The sequence below is a fragment of the Natator depressus genome, chromosome 7 (genome assembly GCF_965152275.1).
Source record: "Natator depressus isolate rNatDep1 chromosome 7, rNatDep2.hap1, whole genome shotgun sequence".
Taxonomy (NCBI): domain Eukaryota; kingdom Metazoa; phylum Chordata; order Testudines; family Cheloniidae; genus Natator; species Natator depressus.
In genome coordinates, this window is record NC_134240.1 from 107,571,117 (window position 1) to 107,591,314 (window position 20,198).

Sequence of the window (20,198 nt, forward strand, 5' to 3'; positions counted from 1 at the left end):
CAGTGCCAGCAAGATAATCTTTCGCCAACCTTCTTTTTCTCCATGCATTTACAGGTGATGATATGCTACAGTATAAGAAACATGGCAGAAAGCATTTCACCCTTGTTGCTAGGCCACACAGGACTTCGTACTGACAGCAAGTATAGACTAACTCCTATTGCCCATACACCTTGAGCTCAAGGAGAATGTCTACTAGCAGTGCTCTGTAGAGTCTAGGACACACAGCTGAGCTGATCTGTTTCCAGCAGGTAGAGGGAAGGGATACAAAAATGACTTTTAGTCTTGAGAATAATAAATTTGTTTTCTTTCCCAGGGAGTTATTTTTTTCTGGCACAGTGACATGTAAAACACTGAATTTTCTACGGGAAATATTGTTAAAGCCCCAACCTTTATCAGTAGAGTGTATCTAAAAAACAGAACAATCAGACACATGAGAACGCATGTAACTTGGCCACGGATGCCTTTGTGAGTTATTTGTCACACACAGCTAAATGCATTAAGGCCCATCATGTATATTCTGGTGTGGCTTATTTCTTAATTAATATGCATGACTTCTCTTCACACAGACTGGTAGGAGCCTCCCCCCGTCCCCAAGAATCCATCACTATTTGGTGACCTTCTCTCCATTTCCCCTGTTGCAATCTAGTGGTACATGTACTGAGAGGAGAAGTATTCCAAAGCAAGGACATTTTGTCTATGCATCAAAACCCAAAACCTTGAGGGCTGCACTGGGAGCCGTTGCACAGAGCTAGGAATCCAATAACATCAGATACTGAAAGAGCCAGTGGCCCCATGTATTAACCCAGCTCAAACGTTGAGAGACAACACTGGCAAACATCTGTTTACATTGTGGGCTGCATAGGAAACGAGATTCATCGTTTTGGAGTAAATTGATAGCTAAAATGCACCATTTAAAATAGGCAGTGTTGTGGTAGCCATGTTGGTCCCAGGATATCAGAGCTACACAGTGGTCCTTTAAAAGATATTACCCCACCCACCTTTTCCCACCCATTTAAAATAGAACTTTTACCAAGCTTTCCAGGATAATGTCACCCAGTCTTTGCCAATATTTAAATATCTCCAAAAATGAAGGCAGCAAAGGAAGTTCCATGCAGCACACTTAGTTTGAAGGAGGTTTTCCTGCTAGATAATGGGAAAGGAGAAGAGAATTTCTGAGCTCTAGTTTGTTCTTACTTGCACACCATGCTAAGATACTTTTCAGAATCATTAAGAGAGAGAGTGCTCTGCATCAAATCACATCTCCCATTTAGCTTTTCATTAATGTGTGCTGTGGACTCCATTATCTGAAATGCTACTATCACTGCCTTTGTGACTTTGTCTTGACTAACACATCAACAGATGCAGATTTCAGACATTATGGGCCTGATTCAAAACCCACTGAAGTCAATGGTAGTTTTTCCATCGACTTCAAGTGGGCTTTGATCTGGTCCCTTCTATGCACAGCTTAAAAAATGTGGAGCGAAGATAACACAGGAATTTGCCTCAATAGTCCCTGCTCCTTGTAACTCCAAGTTATGCCATTAAAGTAGGCAGGGAAAGTACTTGGGGTTACACTGAAGCCAGGGATGGTGGGGGTCTGCCATCTTCCCCATGGTTTGCATAAGCCAATCAGTCCTTTTGGTACCCTGAAGCGAGTAATATTTTCCCCAAAATAAAACTTAAAATTGCAGTCATGTTCCAAACACCACAGTAAATATACCTAGCCTGCCATCCTTGGAACATGAGGCATCCCTGACTGGAAACGCTATGGACAGGGAGAAAGAGGTCATTTGTAGAAAGAAATTGCATGATTAAATGATACCGTTTGTTACTGGCTCCGAACGATCAAGCTGAGGAAGAGGGAACAAAGGACAGAATGTGAAGGGACAGCCATACAGTTGTTTTCCACAGAGAAGCAAAAGGGAATGGAACAGTTGTAATTGCAAATGACCTTGGTCTTGCGTATAGCTAAGCCCCTAAGTAAGTGGAGGGTTATTTTAGGCTGAGAGAGAAAGGAGGTGAGTGAGTTGTAAAGGAATGTGTGTGTGAAAGCGTGGTGCTGAAAGGTACAGCTCCAAACCTGCCAGGAAAGGGCTAAGCTATGACACGCTGGTCTTTAGAAGGAAAGGCAAAGAAGTATAATGAGGGACAACAAAAACCTCACTGACCCAGCAGCTGGAAACAACTGAGACATACTGTCTGTATCATGGGCAGAGTGCTTCATAGCCTTGCTTCCATGAGTCAGCATTTCAGGGGTGACAGGGAAGCACAGAGAGTGGTCAAGGCGTGTGCAGGAGGAAGGGGCTATTTGGATCCCAAATAAGTAATGTGGTACGTGAGAGAGGTCGGCTGAAAGGCATGCCAGGGAACATTGGCTTGGAAAGTGTCTGAGGGCATATGGAGTTAGCAGAATAATGCACAACAGGCTATTTAAGCAGCAAGGTCAAGAAAGAAAAGGAAAAGGCCTTCCTGGATTTTCATGGCATCCTTTTGTAGAGGAAAAGCATGTTCTCTTTGTACAGTACTTTCCTGTAGAGAAACAGGATAAAGGATACAACTGAAGGATACAAAAATCCACCACTAGAGGGTGTCCACCCCTTTTCCCCACAGCCATAGACAGGCACTTCTCCTGAAGTAGTCTTCATGGGAAATACCAGAGGGACAGAGCTTCTCATTTGGGGAGAACAGTACAGGCTCAGCTGACTTCCGTGCAGCTAAGCTCATTTACATGAGCTGAGGAGGGTCTGGCCCATGGATCTGTAATGCAGTGCATCTAGGCCGTGGGGCGTAAGGCAAAGGGGAAATCACTGGAAGACTCAATACTGCTTCAACAGACGTGAAGAAAACACACTAGTTTTCTCTTTCTCTCTCACACACACACAGAGACAGGAAAAGACAAAGGTATATTTGAAACTGTAAGGAACTAGTGTGATTTTCATGGCCCCTCCCTTATATCAACTTCTCCCCTTTAATAAACATTATTTTCTTCTCCTAAACCCAGGCCTCTGGATTCCGCAGCATTCTAGTGTAGCAAACTGGAGATTCTGTGGCAGCTTCAGATTTTTATTTTTTTTTCTGAAATGGAGATTGTTATTGAATTAAATATGAAAATGAATAATGCATGGAATCAGAGAACTGTAGGGCTGGAAGAGACCTTAAGGTCATCTAGTCCAGCCCCCTGCACTGAGGCAAGACCAAGTAAACACGGACCAGCCCTGACAGCTGTTTGTCTAACCTGTTCTTAAAAACCACCAGTGACGGGGATTTCACAATCTCCCTTGGAAGCGTATTCCAGAGCTTAACTGTGTATATAGTTAGAAAGTTTTTCCTAATATCTAATCTAAACTTCCCTTGCTGTAGATTAAGCCCATTACTTCTTTTCCTATCTTCAGTGGACATGGAAAACAAGAGATCCCTGTCTTCTTTGTAATAGTCTTAACATATTTGAAGACTATTATCAGGTTCCCCCTCAGTCTTCTTTTCTCAAGAAAAGAGGATCTTTTTAACTTTTCCTCACAGCTTGGGTTTTCTTAGCCTTTTATTATTTTTGTTGCTCTCCTCTTGACTCTCTCTACTTTGTCCATATCTTCCCTAAAGCGTGGCTTCCAGAATTAGACAGTACTTCAGCAGAGACCTCACATATGACACTCCTGTTAATACACTGCAGAATGTTCTTAGCTCTTTTTGCAACTGTATCACATTGTTGATTCATATTCAGTTTGTGATCCACTATAACTCCCAGATCGTTTTCAGCAGTACCACCACCTAGCCAGTTATTCCCCATTTTGTAGTTGTGCATTTGATTTCCTGTCTTCCTAAGTGAAGTACTTTGCACTTATCTTTATTTAATTTCATCTTGTTGATTTCTGACCAATTCTCCAATTTGTCAAGATTGGAGGAGAGAATTAGAATTTAAAACAAAGGGACCTCTCCCACCATGGTGTCATCCACAGATTTTATAAACACACTCTCCACTCTGTTATCTAAGTCATTAATTAAAATATTGACTAGTACTGGACCCAGGACTGACCCCTGCAGGATCACACTAGATAACCCCTACCAGTTTGACAGCAAAACATTGATAATTACTCTTTGAGTAAAATCTTTCAACCAATTATGCACCCATTTTTTGTAATTTCATCCAGACCATATTTCCCTAGTTTGCTTATGAGAATATTATATGGGTCTGTGTCAAGAGCCTTACTAAAATCAAGATATATCACATCTACTGCTCCCCCCCACCCACTAGGCCAGTGACCCTGTCAAGGAAGGAAATTAGGTTGGTTTGGCATGATTTGTTCTTGACAAATCCATGATGGCTGTTCCTTATAACGCCATTATCTTCTAGCTGCTTACAAATATCCAGTGTTCTTCCAGGTATAGAAGCCAGGCTGACTGTTCTATAATTCCCCAGGTCCTCTTCATTTCTCTTTTTAAAGAAAGGTAATGTGTTTGCCCTTTTCCAGTCCCTTCACCTGTCTTGCATGTTTTCTTGAAGATAATTGCTAACTGTTCTGAGATTGTTTTGGCTACTTCCTTAAGAACCCTAGAATTAATTTAATTGGGCCCTGCCAAGCTGAATACATCTAAGGCTATGTCTACACTTATCCAAGTATTCTTTAACCTGTTCTTTCCCTATTTTGTCTTTTCCTTCTCCCTTGTGTTAATCTTGTGTTGAGTATCTGGTCATAATTAACCATTTTAGTGAAGACTGAAGCAAAATAGGCATTAAAAATTTCAGCCTTCTTATTAGCTTTCCTTTCCCACTTGGTAGAGGACCTACACTTTCCTTTATCTTTCCCTTGCTTCTAATGTATTTATAGACCCTTTTCTTATTGCCTTTTATGTACCTTGCTAGGCATAACTCATTTTGTGCCTTAGCCTTTATGCTTTTGTCTCTACATGCTTGTGCTATTCTTTTATACTCATCTTTGTCCATGTTTCCACTTTTTGTAAGATTCCTTTTTGATTTTCAGGTCATTAAAGAGCTCCTGATGGAGCCATGGCCTCTTACTATTCTTCCTATCCTTCCTTCACATTGGGATAGTTTGCTGCGGTGCCTTTAATATTGTCTCTGAGAAACTGACAGCTCTCCTGAACTCCTTTATCCCTTAGATTTTCTTCCCATGGAGTCTTACCTTCAAGTTTTCCGAGTTTGATAAAGTCTGTATTTTTGAAGTCCATTGTCCTTATTCTGCTGCTCTCACTCCTTCCTTTCCTTAGAATCATCAAATCTGTCATTTCATGATCACTTTCACCCAATTGCGTTCAGCTCTGAAACCAATTCCTCCCTGTTAGTCAGAATCAAGTTTAAAATAGCTGTTCCACCTCCCCGCGCCCCCATTACTTCCTGCACCGTCTGAAACAAAAAAGTTGTCCCCAATACATTCCAAGAACTTACTAGGCATTCTGTGTTTTGCCATATTACTTTTCCACCCATGTCTGGGTAGTTAAAGTCCCCCATTACTACCCAGTCCTGTGTTTTGAATATTTCAGTTATTTGTTCTAAAACTGCTTCATCCAACTCCTCTTCCTGATTCAGAGGTCTATAGTAGACCCCTACCATGACTTTGCCTGTTTTTTCCACCTTTTATCTTCACCCTACCCTTGTGTTGTTCTATTTTATATTAAAATCAACTTGTTTTGTGCTGTCCTGAAATTTGTATTTTCAGTGTGCTGAAGAATCTTGTATTGAAAACACATAATTGCAATGTACAGTTTCTCAGTGAGGAAGCTGATTGTGTTGGTAGCTTGTTAGGAGACAACCTGGGGGTTTTGGTAGCAGGATGGAAGATAGCTGGAGTTTTGGGCTCTTGAAAAGATGTGGGAGGAAGTTTGGGACTGTGGCATAAACATATTAGCTGGATATTTCTGCTGACCTGATCAAAAATTCAATTGCTGACAATATTAACATTTTAACTGACATCAGTAGATGCCTGTTGAGATGAATGGGGAGCAATTCATGTGTCTCAGACCTATTGTTTCAGGTTCTATGAAAACTCAGGCAGAATACACTGCATCAGGTGCCCCCCCTTTCAGGTTTGGAAAGTTTCTTTCATAACCATATAGGATTAGAAATTTATGGTTTTTAATGCAATCTTAGATCCTACAGCAAACTTCATGAATTTCTGAATGCACAGGCTAAAACCAAAACCAAAAACTTACTATAGAGATATTTATCTATTAAATTCCATAAATTTTTAGAAGAATTTCTATAAAACACTATCATTAAATTCTATAAGACTTTTACATAAAGAAAAAGAATGTTTATATTTCACTAGTGTCAGTTGTATATATACCAATGCACTGTGTATATATATATATTTTGGAGAAAAGGGAGTGCCCCAGGCAGCTCTGAGCTTTCTTGGCTCTTTGCTTGTTTTCTCTAGGTCATCAAAATAAACACAACAACTAAATTCAACAGGGCATAACAGCACATCTATTACAGCTACACGTTTCCCATCAGACTCTACCACTTTTTAGGCACATTTGGGATTAGAAGCAGAGTCTGTGGGATCATTTATAAACAGGTGGGTTAAGGAGCTTCAAAAATGTGTACACTGAATAAAAAACAGACTGTTTCCTCTGAGTGGGATAGGATACTGGTGCCTGAATTCTTGTTAACAAGGTGCTACATTATATAGGAACCAGGCCTCAATTCATGGAAAATGTTCACTTTCATCATCATCATCATCATCTAAACAATTTATGTCACAAATAAAGACATGTTTAATACATCTCCTCATGGCAGATTTCATGGCAAACCATAATTTGAGATTGGTTGTCTTTTTAAAACAATTTATTTCATCCTCAGTTTTATCATATGAGAAATTTTCAATGTATAAGGGGAAAAAACTCATTTGGCCTTGATAACATCGAACTTCCATGTAAAAATGATTTTAACAAAACCACCAAGCTTAAATTCTCCAGTTTCATGCCCTTCATAACACCTGCAGAATTACAAAGTACCAACAACTTACAAAAACTTCTCACTCGGTGCACCTTGAAAGTGAATTACAAAAATTACTCTTCCAAATCCCTCATCAGTAACAGAATGGGTTTAGGTCCTTTCCTGCCCAGGAGTGAAAGTCAATGGGAGTTTTGCCATTGACTTTATTGGGGCCAGGATTTTACCCCAGATGAGCAGGGTCTGGGAGGATTGAAGAGGCATCAATCAAGTGCTCAGCCAGCACTCTGAGTAGCAACGAATGGCTTTGTTGGACACCACATTGCACACTCATGCAAAGAAAAGCCTGTGGCTGGACAGGGAGAGGATGGCTCAGTGGGTACGGTGTTAGCTTGGGAGTTGGGCGCAATTCCCTACTCTGCCACAGATATTCTATATGACCCATACCAAGTCACTTAGCCTCTCTGTGCCTCAGTTCCCCCATCTAAAAAAATGTAGAGAATAGCACTTCCCTACCTCACAGGGGTATTGCAAGGATGAACAGATTACAGACTGTTAGGTGCTCAGATATTCTGGTGATAGTGACCAGATAAATACCTAAAGTAGGAAGAATTATGGATCATTCCCTCAATGAAATTTACAGATATAGGGCCTTTTCATAAAGCACCTACACACAAGTAACTTTACACACGAGTTGTCCCTTTGAGGTTGATGGTGACATCCCATTCGCACCATTCTGAAGTCCATGGGACTACTTACGTAATAAAGTTAAGAGCTACAGGAACAGGCTCATATTCTCAGGTTAAAACCAAACATCCTTTACTTACCTGTCCATACTTGATCTTCAGATTATTTTCCCCTGCAGGAAATGTCCTCATCACCAAATGCCTAAAGAAATGCAGGAAAATGCTCTGGGCTTTAAAGACTCAATGGAATCATGAACTCAGGCTTTGGCTGGAAAGTATGAGAGGAAATAATTTTGCACATACAGTACTTACTTTTAATCTGTACTTTTACCACCATATCAATCTAGATATACATCCTGTTGCTCATATGGGAATTTACACAATATTCTTTGGATTATTAAAAATATACTTTCGTCTTTAACTAGAGATATTTATTAGTTCCACATTTCACTAACATTAATTACTGCTGGGAGCCATACATTCATGACTCGTATGCACTAGAAACAGGCACTTGTGTAAACTTAAAATTCAGTCTGTCTTGATGTTGTTATACTCTGCTTGGAACTATCCTCTTCATTCAAAATAAAGAAAGTCGATTACTACTACTTTCTCAGAGAATTTTTTTTAAGAAATCATTGCCATTTTGGTCAATCATACAGAAATCAACATATAAGGAGCTCCCCCTTCTAGTCTGATACAGCAGTTGCTTAAAAAGGAGAAAAACCAATGCTCTCAGAGCGGCTTGCATTAGTGATAAGGTTAAAAATACAAAGAAGATTAATGAATCATGAAACCATGAGATTACAAACCATGAACAGAAAAAACAATGGAAGGAAAAGTTAACAGTGTCTCCTTAAATCTTCCTGGGGATGTGTATGGCTATGATATTTTGGAAGGATTTATTCTTTAATTTGGGAATTATTTTAGGGCTAGGTGATACTGAGGAACTCATTATTATGGCTTAAATTGGATATGATGCAGGCAGATGATGTCTGTCCAAAGACTTTTTATCTCGATTTGAAACACCTTTGTTACTTCTAGCATGACTGCTTCTCAGAAGAGCCAAACTGCAGCTTTTGTTTACATGGATTAGAATGAGACCATCAAATTTATTGTCACTTATATCCTACAGCAGGATTCATAAGCCAAATCTCTAGAGGTTAAAGACACTTCACTGGGCATAGTCAATGGAAGTCTTTCTATTGACTCCAATGAGCTTTGCTTCAGGCCCTAACATGCTGACTAACAGCTGGTATGAATAAATAGTAGTAGGGGTGAAAGTAAAGTTTCACTGATGGGATTCATTTCTGCTATGCAAGGTTTATCGTTCTTCCTGCCATATGTTTTGCTTTCCATAAAAGTGAACAATATTAGAAATTCCACTTCATACAGGAGGAATCTGACCCCGAAAAGTGCAAAGCTTAAGTCGACCATTGGCTAAAAGCCAGGGCGGTGTTTTGCTGTCTGGATCTAAAGCTGAATGAATTCATGCTCTCCGAGTCAAATCGTGAAGTGTTGCCCTTGCAGACATTTGCTTTAAATGAGCTATTTGTTGACATTTTTTCTTGTAATGCAGGGGGTGGAGATAATTCAACTAGTCTACCAAGTTACAATAACATATTCCTAACGCAGCACTCAAATCATGTTTCTGCTGCTTATTATAAAGACCTAAGACAACATTTTAAACATACGTTTTTCAAAGTCCAAAGTATTTGACCCTATTTGGAGGGGAGGAAGGGTTGAACTGTTTAAAATACAATACTGCTCGTAATAAGATACGTAGTGTGAGCACCTACTTTGGAATTTATTCCGTCACTATGTAATACCTTGGGGAGCTGTGGGCCCCTATTTAGTGTACCTTGTATACCTAAAACTTATTTTTTTACTATTATCCAATAAAAATCCTTTCATTTCCATATAATTAAATTTCTTCTGTTTTCTTGGCCACCAAAGAGGCCTTGGGCAACCTCTATCATATGGCAGATTCTATTCCACAGATAGTTACAGTAGCATGAGTTTATGCCAGTGGTGCACAAACTGGGGAGCATGCAAGAGAGTCTCGGGGTGGCACAAAGAAACTGGGATCCTGTAGGTCCCCCAGGCCCCTCGGGATAATAACGGGAGCAGGATAAAAATAGAATGGGTATGGCAGGGGAGCACAGGAGCAGGATGAAAAAAAGAGTTCCCCCATGCCACAAACAACATGAATGCCCCAGCCAGCAGCTCTCTGGCCACCCAGCAATGAAGGCAGCACTGTCGCCAGCAGCAGCACAGAAGTAAGGATTACTTCAGATTACAAGTAAGTGTGTGTGTGTGGGAGGGGAGGGGGATAAATTCCCTGAATGGTAAGGTGGGTGTGACCGGAAAAGTTTGCACACCACTGCTTTATGTTGTACTTTGCCATGCTTCTACTCTGTAGATTTCCTCAGATCTCAATCTGATCATATACAAGGTTCTATGGTGGATACGCATCTCTGTACACCAACGTCATGTGTCCCTCAAGAAAAACAGACAATGAAACCTAAGGCGGAAGGTCTTCATGGTTACAGAGCTTTTGTCCAGAAGTTTGCTGAGGGATAGGACGAGCTCATCTTCAGAAAAAAAGAGAGAGGAGGCCTGAGACAGCAACTGGATAGGTCTCATAGCCTTTTAGCATCTGCTGTAGAAGGCAGTGTGATTCGGTGGGTAGGGCTTTGGCCTGGGACTCAGGAAAACTGAGTTCTTGGTGGGGGCCTCTAGGCAATATTTGTAATACTGACATGAGCAGAAAACAGAAACCCCATCTACTTCCTAATATTGTTATTATGCCTCCACTGAAAAATGTGTTGGACAAGACTCCATCGGCAGATGGGCCTATACACTATAGGATACTTACGGCTGGAAAATAGGATCAAATATTATTACATCAAGTTGCCAACATTTTGGTGGAAACCCCCAATGAGAAAGGATGCCTACTCTTCAAAATAATATTTTTCAAGTCTCAAGATCTGGTACAGTAACTTTGTCCCAAGGCAGTGGAACAAGGCAGGCAAACTATTGTAGCACCTGTGCCAGCTGGTGTCTTGGAAACAGTGAAGAAAGCCTAAGCAATTGATTAAATATTTCAAACGTTTGGACATTGCTGTGTAGAATCATAGAACATTAGGGTTGGAAGAGACCTCAGGAGGTCATCTAGTCCAATCCCCTGCTCAAAGCAGGACCAATCCCAACTAAATCATCCCAGCCAGGGCTTTGTCAAGCCAGGTCTTAAGAACCTCTAAGGATGGAGATTCCACCACCTCCATAGGTAACCCATTCCAGTGCTTCCCCACCCTCCTAGGGAAATAGTGTTTCCTAATATCCAACCTAGACCTCCCCCACTGCAACTTGACACCATTGCTCCTTGTTCTGTGTAAACTAGTCCATTTCTTTATACAATTGATCAAATGGATTATTGCCTTTTAGACTAAAGAAAGAGACAGAATCTCCCAAACTTTAAACAAAAAAGTTTTTAAAAGTTGGAGAAAATTCAGAAAATCTTACTGATTTATTTTTAATTCTATAGGTATTTGCCTACTTCCCAAAGATGTTATGAGGTTTCAGCAATGTTTGCAAAGAATGTCATGCTCCTCCAATTAATAGTGCAAATATTTGAACCTAATAACAGTAAAGTGCTTCATAAAGAGGGATATAGAATCATGAACTCCATTTTGGGAAAGGGTAGATGGTCAAGGTTAGGCAGTGAACCAATGGCAGACTAGGAACACACCCAGGTCTCCTGCCTCCCAGATTGGTGTTCCATCAGAAAATAATGCCTCCCTATTTGCCGACAAGCGAGTGCTATCTTCACAAGTACAGTACCTGGCTCCGAGAAAAGTGGGGGCACCAGGCTGCTAAAATGCATTGACTGACATCATATTGTTGCCATGCCAAGAATGGACCATTTGAATGATCACTCTGCTCTTTTCGGCTCTGATCCTGCCAAGCCCCTGCATTCTTGTGGAAGTCACTCCAGAATCGGGGCCTTTAAAAGCAGTTTGCCATAGCAGCACTTCTCTTTAGCATGTTAGAGGCCGAGTTCCTGCTGAAGAGAGAGACTTTCTTCTAAGTGGCAATGTGCATTATGGAAAACTATTCTGCAGTTTAGGGATTCCCGCCTTCACTCTCTGATTGCCTGCAGAAAGAAGAGCAACAGCAGCTTTACAGTGAGGCGCTGCTGGGGAGCACGGATCACTTACATGAACGAGGAGCAGTGGTCAAACGATCACTTATTCCAGAATATAAACGATGTCCGTGTGCTTTCTATGCTCGCCTCGTTGATAGGATTGGTATTGCCATTCTTTCCATGTCTGTAGTATGCTGGGATTTTAGCTTATTTGTCAAAGTGAAAGGAGTTGGCATACATTTCTCTGCAGTTCCCAACTTAAAAAGAAAGGCACCCAGGACCAGTGGGTTGAACGGAAAATGATGGTGATTTCACTCTATTCCATTAAATAAAATGTAATACCATTCAACTTGAATTGAGCCTTTGGCATTCACCCAAACATTGCAATGTCTTTAGAAAGCAAAGAAGATGTGCTTCATGCATATGTACGAGACAGTGGAATAAAACAGGAGTTGTGGGGAAGTTAGCCACAAAGCTGTATGTAAGAATTGTCAGTGAAAGCTTTTCTCTGCTACTGCGGAGAATAATTAAAAATGCCAAGATTTGAGGATACATGGCATGTGAGGAGAGCCTTCTAACTTCCTTCAAACCAGAAAATTAAGTGAACAGTCTGAGAGTTTAAGGCAGTGTAAAAATCAGCAAGACTTTTTTATGATTTACAAAAAATGGTTTACCCAGACTACAATACCCTAAATTAAATAGGACGGAGACCTCAGCTATCATCTCTTTTTATCATTAACTATTTAGTTATAACTTTAAGATGGTAGCTTAAAAGGAAGCCATGAATATTCTTATACACTTAAAGTATCATCACACACAAACATGTCAGCAACATTTGCTAAATACGCAGTTAATGTTCACTGTATAACACGTCAGTAAGGACCAGATCAGCATTGCATAGCTCTAATTCTATTAGCATTGCCCTCGAGTTCAGCGGGATCATTCATCAAGAAAGGTGTGAATAGGGGTGTCAGAACCCAGTCCCAAATTGACAGCTGTGTTTACAGATTCTTTAGGGTGCTGCCTATTTTGAACCAGTGAATCACTGCGATAAACATGCCTTTATTTGTAAAAGGTATTTTTGGCAAAATATGAAGCCCTCATCGAAAACTGCTCTGCTTACGTGCCACACCTGAAGCTTTAAATCCAAATCACCTTTCAAATTACTCTGGCAAAAAAAGGGGCAGGCTGAAGTGTCTTCACTGGTGAAAACCACCAGTCTCTCATGCCTTGTTAAATAAAAAACAACCAATGTCTGTCAGACTTTCCAAAACAAAATAACAATGAATTGCATGGAGCAAAATTTAACCCTGGGCAATCTATAAGCACAAGGTACCACTACCTACATCCCACTTTATTTCTCCCCTGAACTTCGCACACAGTGAGTAAATGAAATTGCAGCCTCACAGAGAATTTGGGGGAGAAATGCGTACACCGGTACAGAAAGAGTCACCTTCATTCTAAACTCCTAATCAGCCACTTGGTTAAAAAATACAATGCTATCAAAATCTTTGTTACCGAATACTATAATTACATACAAATCCACTTGGCCTCATGTAATACGGAGAGTGAATAAGATTACATATTGCACGTTTAATGAAAACAGACAATGTCATCATAAAAGACATTTTTCTTGTAAGCAGCTAAGTCCTTGGTATCATTTGCCAGAATTAGTGCCTGATCCTGCAAACACTTATGCAAACAAGTAACTTTACTCATATGGACAGGCAATAGGCCAGGTTGAGAGCCCTTTTCTCCGCTGATGAGTGGCTGCTCGCACAAGTCGTCCCACTGAATACTCACCACTGAGAGTAAGGGACTCACGGCAAGGCCCACTCGGACTTCATGTCAGTAAATCACTCAGGTGCCTAAGGCCTGGTCTACACTGTGTGTGTGGGGGGGGAATCTATCTAAGTTACGCAACTTCAGCTATGTTATTCAGGTAGCTGAAGTCGACGTACTTAGATCTACTTACCGCGGTTTCTTCACTGTGATAAGTTGATTGCTGACGCTCCCTCATCGACTCCGCCTGCACCTCTCGTTCCAGTGGAGTACCAGAGTTGACGGGACAGCACTCGGCAGTCGATTTACCACGTCTTCACTAGACACGATAAATGTAGACCCCTGCTGGATCGATCGCTCCGGAGGTAAGTGTAGACATGCTCTAAGTGTTTGCAGGATGGAGCCCTTAGCTTTCTGATTGTTACTGTACTAATATGGGATAATATGGACAATATAACATGCTTCCACACTCAACATTATTTAGAAAGTTATAGTATATTGTGAGGTTTGAAAGGTCACCTGCACCATCACTACCACCAACCTGCCAAGATCAAGGCTGTCAGGTATATAGGCCTTGATCCTTGCAGCTACTTTGTGCAGGTGGAGTGCTATGCTTGAAGTCCATGGGGCTCTGTGGGGGTGAGCTTCAAGGTACCTATGGAAAATTGCAGGCCTCTTACCCTGGATCTCATTCACTTCAAGAAACACAAGTTACTTAATTTGTTTAGCTGAAATTAACCAAAATGCTTTTTTAAAAACCACAGCTATAATTTTTAAGGTGGTAGCATGGAGAGAAGATTAAAGTACAAAGATAGGAGGGCCTTAAATAAATACTAAAACATGCTATTAATGCTTCCTAAATGATCCAAGGGACATATTGGGACATAGATCCTTTCACCAATGGGTCATTAATTCAAATCAGGTCCAGGTCACTAGAAACCAAATGTTCTCACCACCTGATGGCTGTTTAGTAACCCATTTGAAAGGAGCTCAGTATCACTGTCCACTTTTAGTGGACCAGTCAGCATCTCAAAACTCACCATCACAGTTAGTGTAACCCAGCCTCCCTTCCCTCCCCACCCCCCACTTTCTCTCTCTCTCCCTGCTGAGAGGTAGGGTCAGGCCAGTGGGGGTGTTTGGAAAATTATCGGGCTTAGCAAAGTGATGATAAAGATGGAATAAGCAAAAGGCAAAGTAGTTAGGCCATAACCAGGGCGGGGCAAGCGGTGCAGCTGCTCAGGGTGCAAAGTGGGCTGGGGGACAGAAAAATGACGTAAAAGATGGGAGGGGGTAGAGCCCTGCAGTGGGACTGGGATCCCACTGGTCCCACCAGACCCACTGCCACAATAGTGGGAGCAGGATAAAAATTCAACCAACAATGCGGGAGCGGAAATTGTTCGGTCTCCCGGAGGGCACCCAAAAACTGAAGCACCCAAAAAATCACTCATCACTTTTGAAAGTTTAGCTGTAGCTTCAGAATAGAGCCTCCCTTGTAAGACAGTTCAGTTTACTGTCTAAATGCCATCACCCAACTGATAAATGATAAATTAGCTACTTCTACTATTGTGTTCTTAGGACCCGATTCTGATCCTCTTACTCATGCCAAGTAGTACTTTAGTAGTTCATGAGTAATCCCATTGGCACAGGACCATTTGAGACGTAAACTGCCATGCAGTAGGAACAAAGTGTTAGAACCTGATCTTTAAATACTAACAAATTATTCTATGGTCACATCTTGCCAGTGATTTTTAGACAAACTGATTTCAATGGGGATTACTCCTGAGAGTACAACATGACCCATTAAAACTTGTGCAGGACAGATTGCGTGGCTGTTCTAATCTTGCAGTAATTAAAATATCTGGAATAATATAGATGTATTTCCCCACGTTAGCATTAAGGCAAACGTACACATTATAGCAACCCAAAAATAAAAGAGAGGGGAAAAATCCATTAAACACATCAAAGAACATTTCACTACCTCACAGCACTTCCATGGCTGGATATGGCGACGAAATACTCTACTCTAATACAGCAAGAAGTCTGTATTAACCAAAATAAAAAATGCACCTGAAACTTGCCGGAGGTCACATAACTGACCATCTGACTGAGGGTTTTATTACTGTGTTTTGTAAATCAGACCCACGTGGTTGTAGACAGGCATACATATGCTACAGAGCACAGTTTCTTGAGGGCAACATTTCTCATGGGGACTGGCAGGTGTTCTGTTCATCAAGGCTGTTATTACACCAAACTGGGCTGTGGCATGTGTCACAAAGCCCTTTCTGGGTAGCACTGGACATTGGCCCCACAAATTAGCATAGATGGGCTTTAGGTGGTCTGATTGGCAGGCTTGAATTATGTCTCTTTATGGAGTGTCCAGCTGGAGAGATGCTGTGGTGATGAGGTCTGTCAACAGGGAGTCCCACTACCTTCCATTGCTGGCAGATGGCAATCTACCCACCCAACCCTTTTGAGGTTTTTTTTCAGGCTGGAATTCTTTGGTTCTGGTGCAAGAGAGTTGGTTAGGGTGGTGGTTCTGCATGGCCTGGAGCTAGTCAATTTGGTAGTCATTCCATTGTACCATATCTGGGATCAGGAAGGAATTCTTCTTAGGTGGCAATGATCCCATCATGAATTCTTCTTAGGGCAGATTTGCCAAGCCTTGTCCTTGATGTGGTACACAAATAAAGGCCAAATTCTACATTTGTAGGCTCCCACTGACAGCAGTGGAAATCCTGAATGCACAGCCCAGGGCACCATTTGGCTCTAAAAGCCTAATACTTCTCACCCTCCCATAGATAGTGCCAAAAAACCTGAATATTTTTAACGTATGAGTGGCTAAGAGCAGCCAAGTCTATGCCACACTATTGCTCTGAAGAGAGGGAAGCTACCATTTGCATACTTTGTGGAAGACAAGAACTAATGACAACACTCTGCACTTGAGTGCTTCCAATAGGAGGATCTTTAAGTGGTTTCCATGTATTAATTAATTCAAACTCACCAACACCCTTATGAGGAATAGCCCATTATTCCCATTTTACAGATGGGGAAGCTGAATCCCAAATTGTTAAATGACTTGTCTGTGGCACATCTGGGAAGAGGGTCCAGGTCTCATGACTCTCAGTTCTGTGCTTTACCATTCTCTCTTGTCAGACCAGAAGTCAAGGGATATATATACCAGTTTAATATTCCTAGGCACAAAAATCATGAAAACAAGGTGCATTGTAACCATGAGAGGGAAGTCCTAACCTCCAGTAATCCACATACTTCTTTCTACATACTAGCTTTTCAGAAGCACATTCCAGGAGCAAACTATAGTTTAGACTCTTGGTGAAATAAAGTAGATGAGCCTCCCCAGACATGTACTCCACAGAGAATCATTTGTCAACCTGTGCTTATAGCACCTTCAGAAAACAGACTCTTCTCTCAGAGACACGATGGGGATCTGAGACATTCACAGCAGAGGAAAAGAGGGGTTTGTGCTTACAAGTCAGTTATGGGACTACATCACTGTGCCTGCAAGTTATTCCATCTGTAAGGGATAAAATATTGGAGAGCATTCTTCCATGAATAATACAAAGGCTTAATGTTCAGCATAAAACTACCTTTAGTTTACTTCACTGAGCTAACACAACTGAAACTGCCTCTGAAAAACTTGCAGGGCAGAGGACTGCCCATCTTCTCCTAAAGGTATGGAATCCTTTGCAGGGACTGCAATGCTGTTTCCTCGGAACTGATTGGCCAACTGCCATTGCAAAATGAAACTGACTAGACTAGAGTGTTCCTGAGCTTCCCTTTGCTCTCCTGCCTTTGATGTAACACACTAGTTGGTAACCTGTGCAGTCTGTTCATATGCTGAAATGATGCTACACAAACCTGATCACTGTTTGATCTCAAAATATTTAGTGGATGAAGGGACTCCAATAGATTCTTTACGGGCTTTTTAAAGCATGTTCTCATAGCTTTACACAACTAGTTTGGATAGGATGGAGCACTGTCATAATGGCTGCAAATTCACCGGACAACAACAAACAAAAGGGCAATAAAGAGGGAAAAAAATGCACGAAGCCAAAAGGTGTGCCCCTAGGGACTGACATTTGTCCCAATCTTATTTAAAATAAAAGTAAACCTCATTTTAATGAAATCAGTGAATGCTGATGAATTGGGAGGTGTTGCAAACACCAGTGAGGGCAGAGAAATAATAGGTTAGACACGTGGAGAAAAAAATAACTAAAAGAGATTCAGTGCAGACTAATACAGCTGGGGAAAAACAATCCAATGGGAGGAAGATTCTGGGAAAACAGGAATGGCCCAGGAGGACTGGGGATAGTTAAACAGGGACAAAATAGATCTTGTACTTTGGGGCTTCATACACAGAAAAAAATCAGGTCACAGGCCAGGGATGTGCCAGTCCCCCTGTACAGTCCTGCAAAATCATGCAGGAACCTCAATATATCAGAAAAATTCTAGGCTTGATTCACCCCGGTGCTGCAAAGAGGAGCATCTTGCATCTGGAGCACAACATTCAGCCCCAAGGCAGGTGGCAGGGCCTTCTTCACAGGGCTCCACTGGGGAGTGGCACAGGTGTGGGTAGAGCTCCATAGTAAGCCTACTGATGGAGGCCACCCAGAAGATGTGCTGGTTCATCTCATCAGCCCTGGTGCCACCCCTTCCCTAGGGATGGCCCACCCACTGTCAACTGCATTGGCTCCACTGTGGATTCTAGGCCACCTGGAGGATCAGAATCACTGACTGTTTACACTGCTGAACCCAGCCCTGGACAGAGTTCCTGCTGCTGGGAATGAACTGGGTCCACTGACTAACTGAAAGGAATTCAAGGAAGAACATAAAAAAATGACTGGAGGGACAAGCTGAGCAGGAGAAAGAACTAAAGCTGTTAAAGTTGGTTAGATAATAGCTAAAGGTATATACAATGACAAGTATCTAGAGGGTGTGAACACCAAGGAGCAAGAGGAACCGGTTAGGATGGTCATTAGGAGTAAAGAGAATGAGTAAAGGAAAATTTAAGCAAAATAGTCAAGGAAAAATTAGATCTCTCAGACTGCGAAAGAGTCTCCCATAGGAGGCAGCAAAATCCCCATCTCCTGAATCTTTTAAATCAACAGTGGATAAAGCGCTGGAGAATATACAGTAGAATGTATTCCTATGCTGGGAGGGGAAGGGATGACGACATAACATGTCTTTGCCGTATCTAGTTGCTAATGGCCACATTCACTCCCAGCCACATCTGTGTAACCCCGTTGACTTCAGTGGAATTGCACCAGTGCAAACGAGAACAGACATTTACTCATGCACTTAATTTTAAACATGTCAGTAGTCGCAATGAAGTCAGTGAGACTACACACATGCTTAAAATTCAGCACATTCATAAGCGTTTCTAGGATTAGGGCATAAAATTATAAGGAAACCCCACCCACAGCTCTGTCACAAAAGATTAATTATGAATAAATAAATTGTGCTTATCCTAGAGCTCATAGACATATCCCTCCTTTATTATTATTAATTATTATTATTAGCATTATTGTACTCTTAGTACTTGTGTATATCTGTATCCTTTCAGGCTAGCACTTCTTTTTTGAATAAGTGTTCTTGCCAGTTTCTTCAAATGTATATGAAAAGACATTACATGAAATAGAAGCAGCTAGGTTACTACTACACGAATTCTGCAGCCCTTCCCAGGCTCATCCATCTTTCCCACCATTCTTGTTAGGTTTTGTCCTTTCAGTTTAACTAGTATCCTTGCAGAATTTCCAAGAAATGGTCTACTATGCTTGTGGGATTTTCTTCTTAAGAATATTGACTTAAATTCTTGCTCCCTGTCTAATCTTTCCAACAAAGCAATGTGCATTTTTAAATCCTTCAAGCAAAATAATTACAAAGATAATCCAGCACAGTGTAATCAAACTGCAGGGTTCTTTATTTTCCTAGACTTTTAATTTAATTTTGTATCCTGTGGTCTCCTAAAAAAATATTAGGATATCATCTTTTTATTGTTTCGATTACATGGCTGTATGAAATGAAGAGTGGCTGGTTTTCTTCCCATTCACTGTTACACCATATACAACATTGCTTAATTTTAAATGACTCTCACAAGGGTAGGCCTCACTCTGACGAACAGGAATTTTATCCTTAACTCCCATTGGCAGTAGTGGGAGCTATGCATGTAAAGTCTCCTGCCCAGCAATGATAAAAGAGGCTCCTTAGACGTTTATGGAGGAAAACAACTTCAAAGGGTGTGGTTTGATTTTTTTAAAATGCATTCGTGGGATTAGATGTTATCTGACTTGGGCTTCCAAGAATTCCCATTCACTTCAGTGGGACTACACGTGCTTAAAGTTGGACACGTGGTTAAGAACTTTGCTTTACATCAGTGGAAATCAGGAGTAACTCCAATGAAGTTAAGGGAGTTACACTAGTGTACAAAGAGTGTGAGAAGACAATCGGCTCCACATTCAGCTGGATAATGTTAACCCGGATTGACAAACTAAATGCTGACTCTGCAGTACATCCTAAAGAACGAATTCAAGCCTCATTCTGGCTCCAGGATCTGCATGCTCCTATACTAGCAAGTCCAGTGCAGGCCTGGAGCCTCGAGCCTTCCATTAAAAACATCCTGCCCTCAGCACCTAGATATTCGTTGTTGGTTAGCGTGAACAGG

General features: G+C 41.3%; 1 protein-coding gene across 3 annotated transcripts in view; it reads right to left on the reverse strand.

The window, feature by feature from the left end:
- The window catches only part of GRK5 (G protein-coupled receptor kinase 5), a 229,891-nt gene that overhangs the window by 198,237 nt on the left and 11,456 nt on the right, over positions 1-20,198 (reverse strand). The window contains exons 2-3 of one of the 3 annotated variants that reach the window (XM_074959249.1): positions 7,735-7,795; positions 5,139-5,274 (exon numbers count right to left, since the gene is read on the reverse strand). The exons of the other annotated variants lie outside the window; for them this stretch is intronic. Coding sequence (XP_074815350.1) covers positions 5,139-5,241 — 103 coding nt within the window. The 5' untranslated portion in view covers positions 5,242-5,274; positions 7,735-7,795. The remainder of the gene's footprint in view (positions 1-5,138; positions 5,275-7,734; positions 7,796-20,198) is intronic. 3 annotated transcript variants of the gene reach the window in all.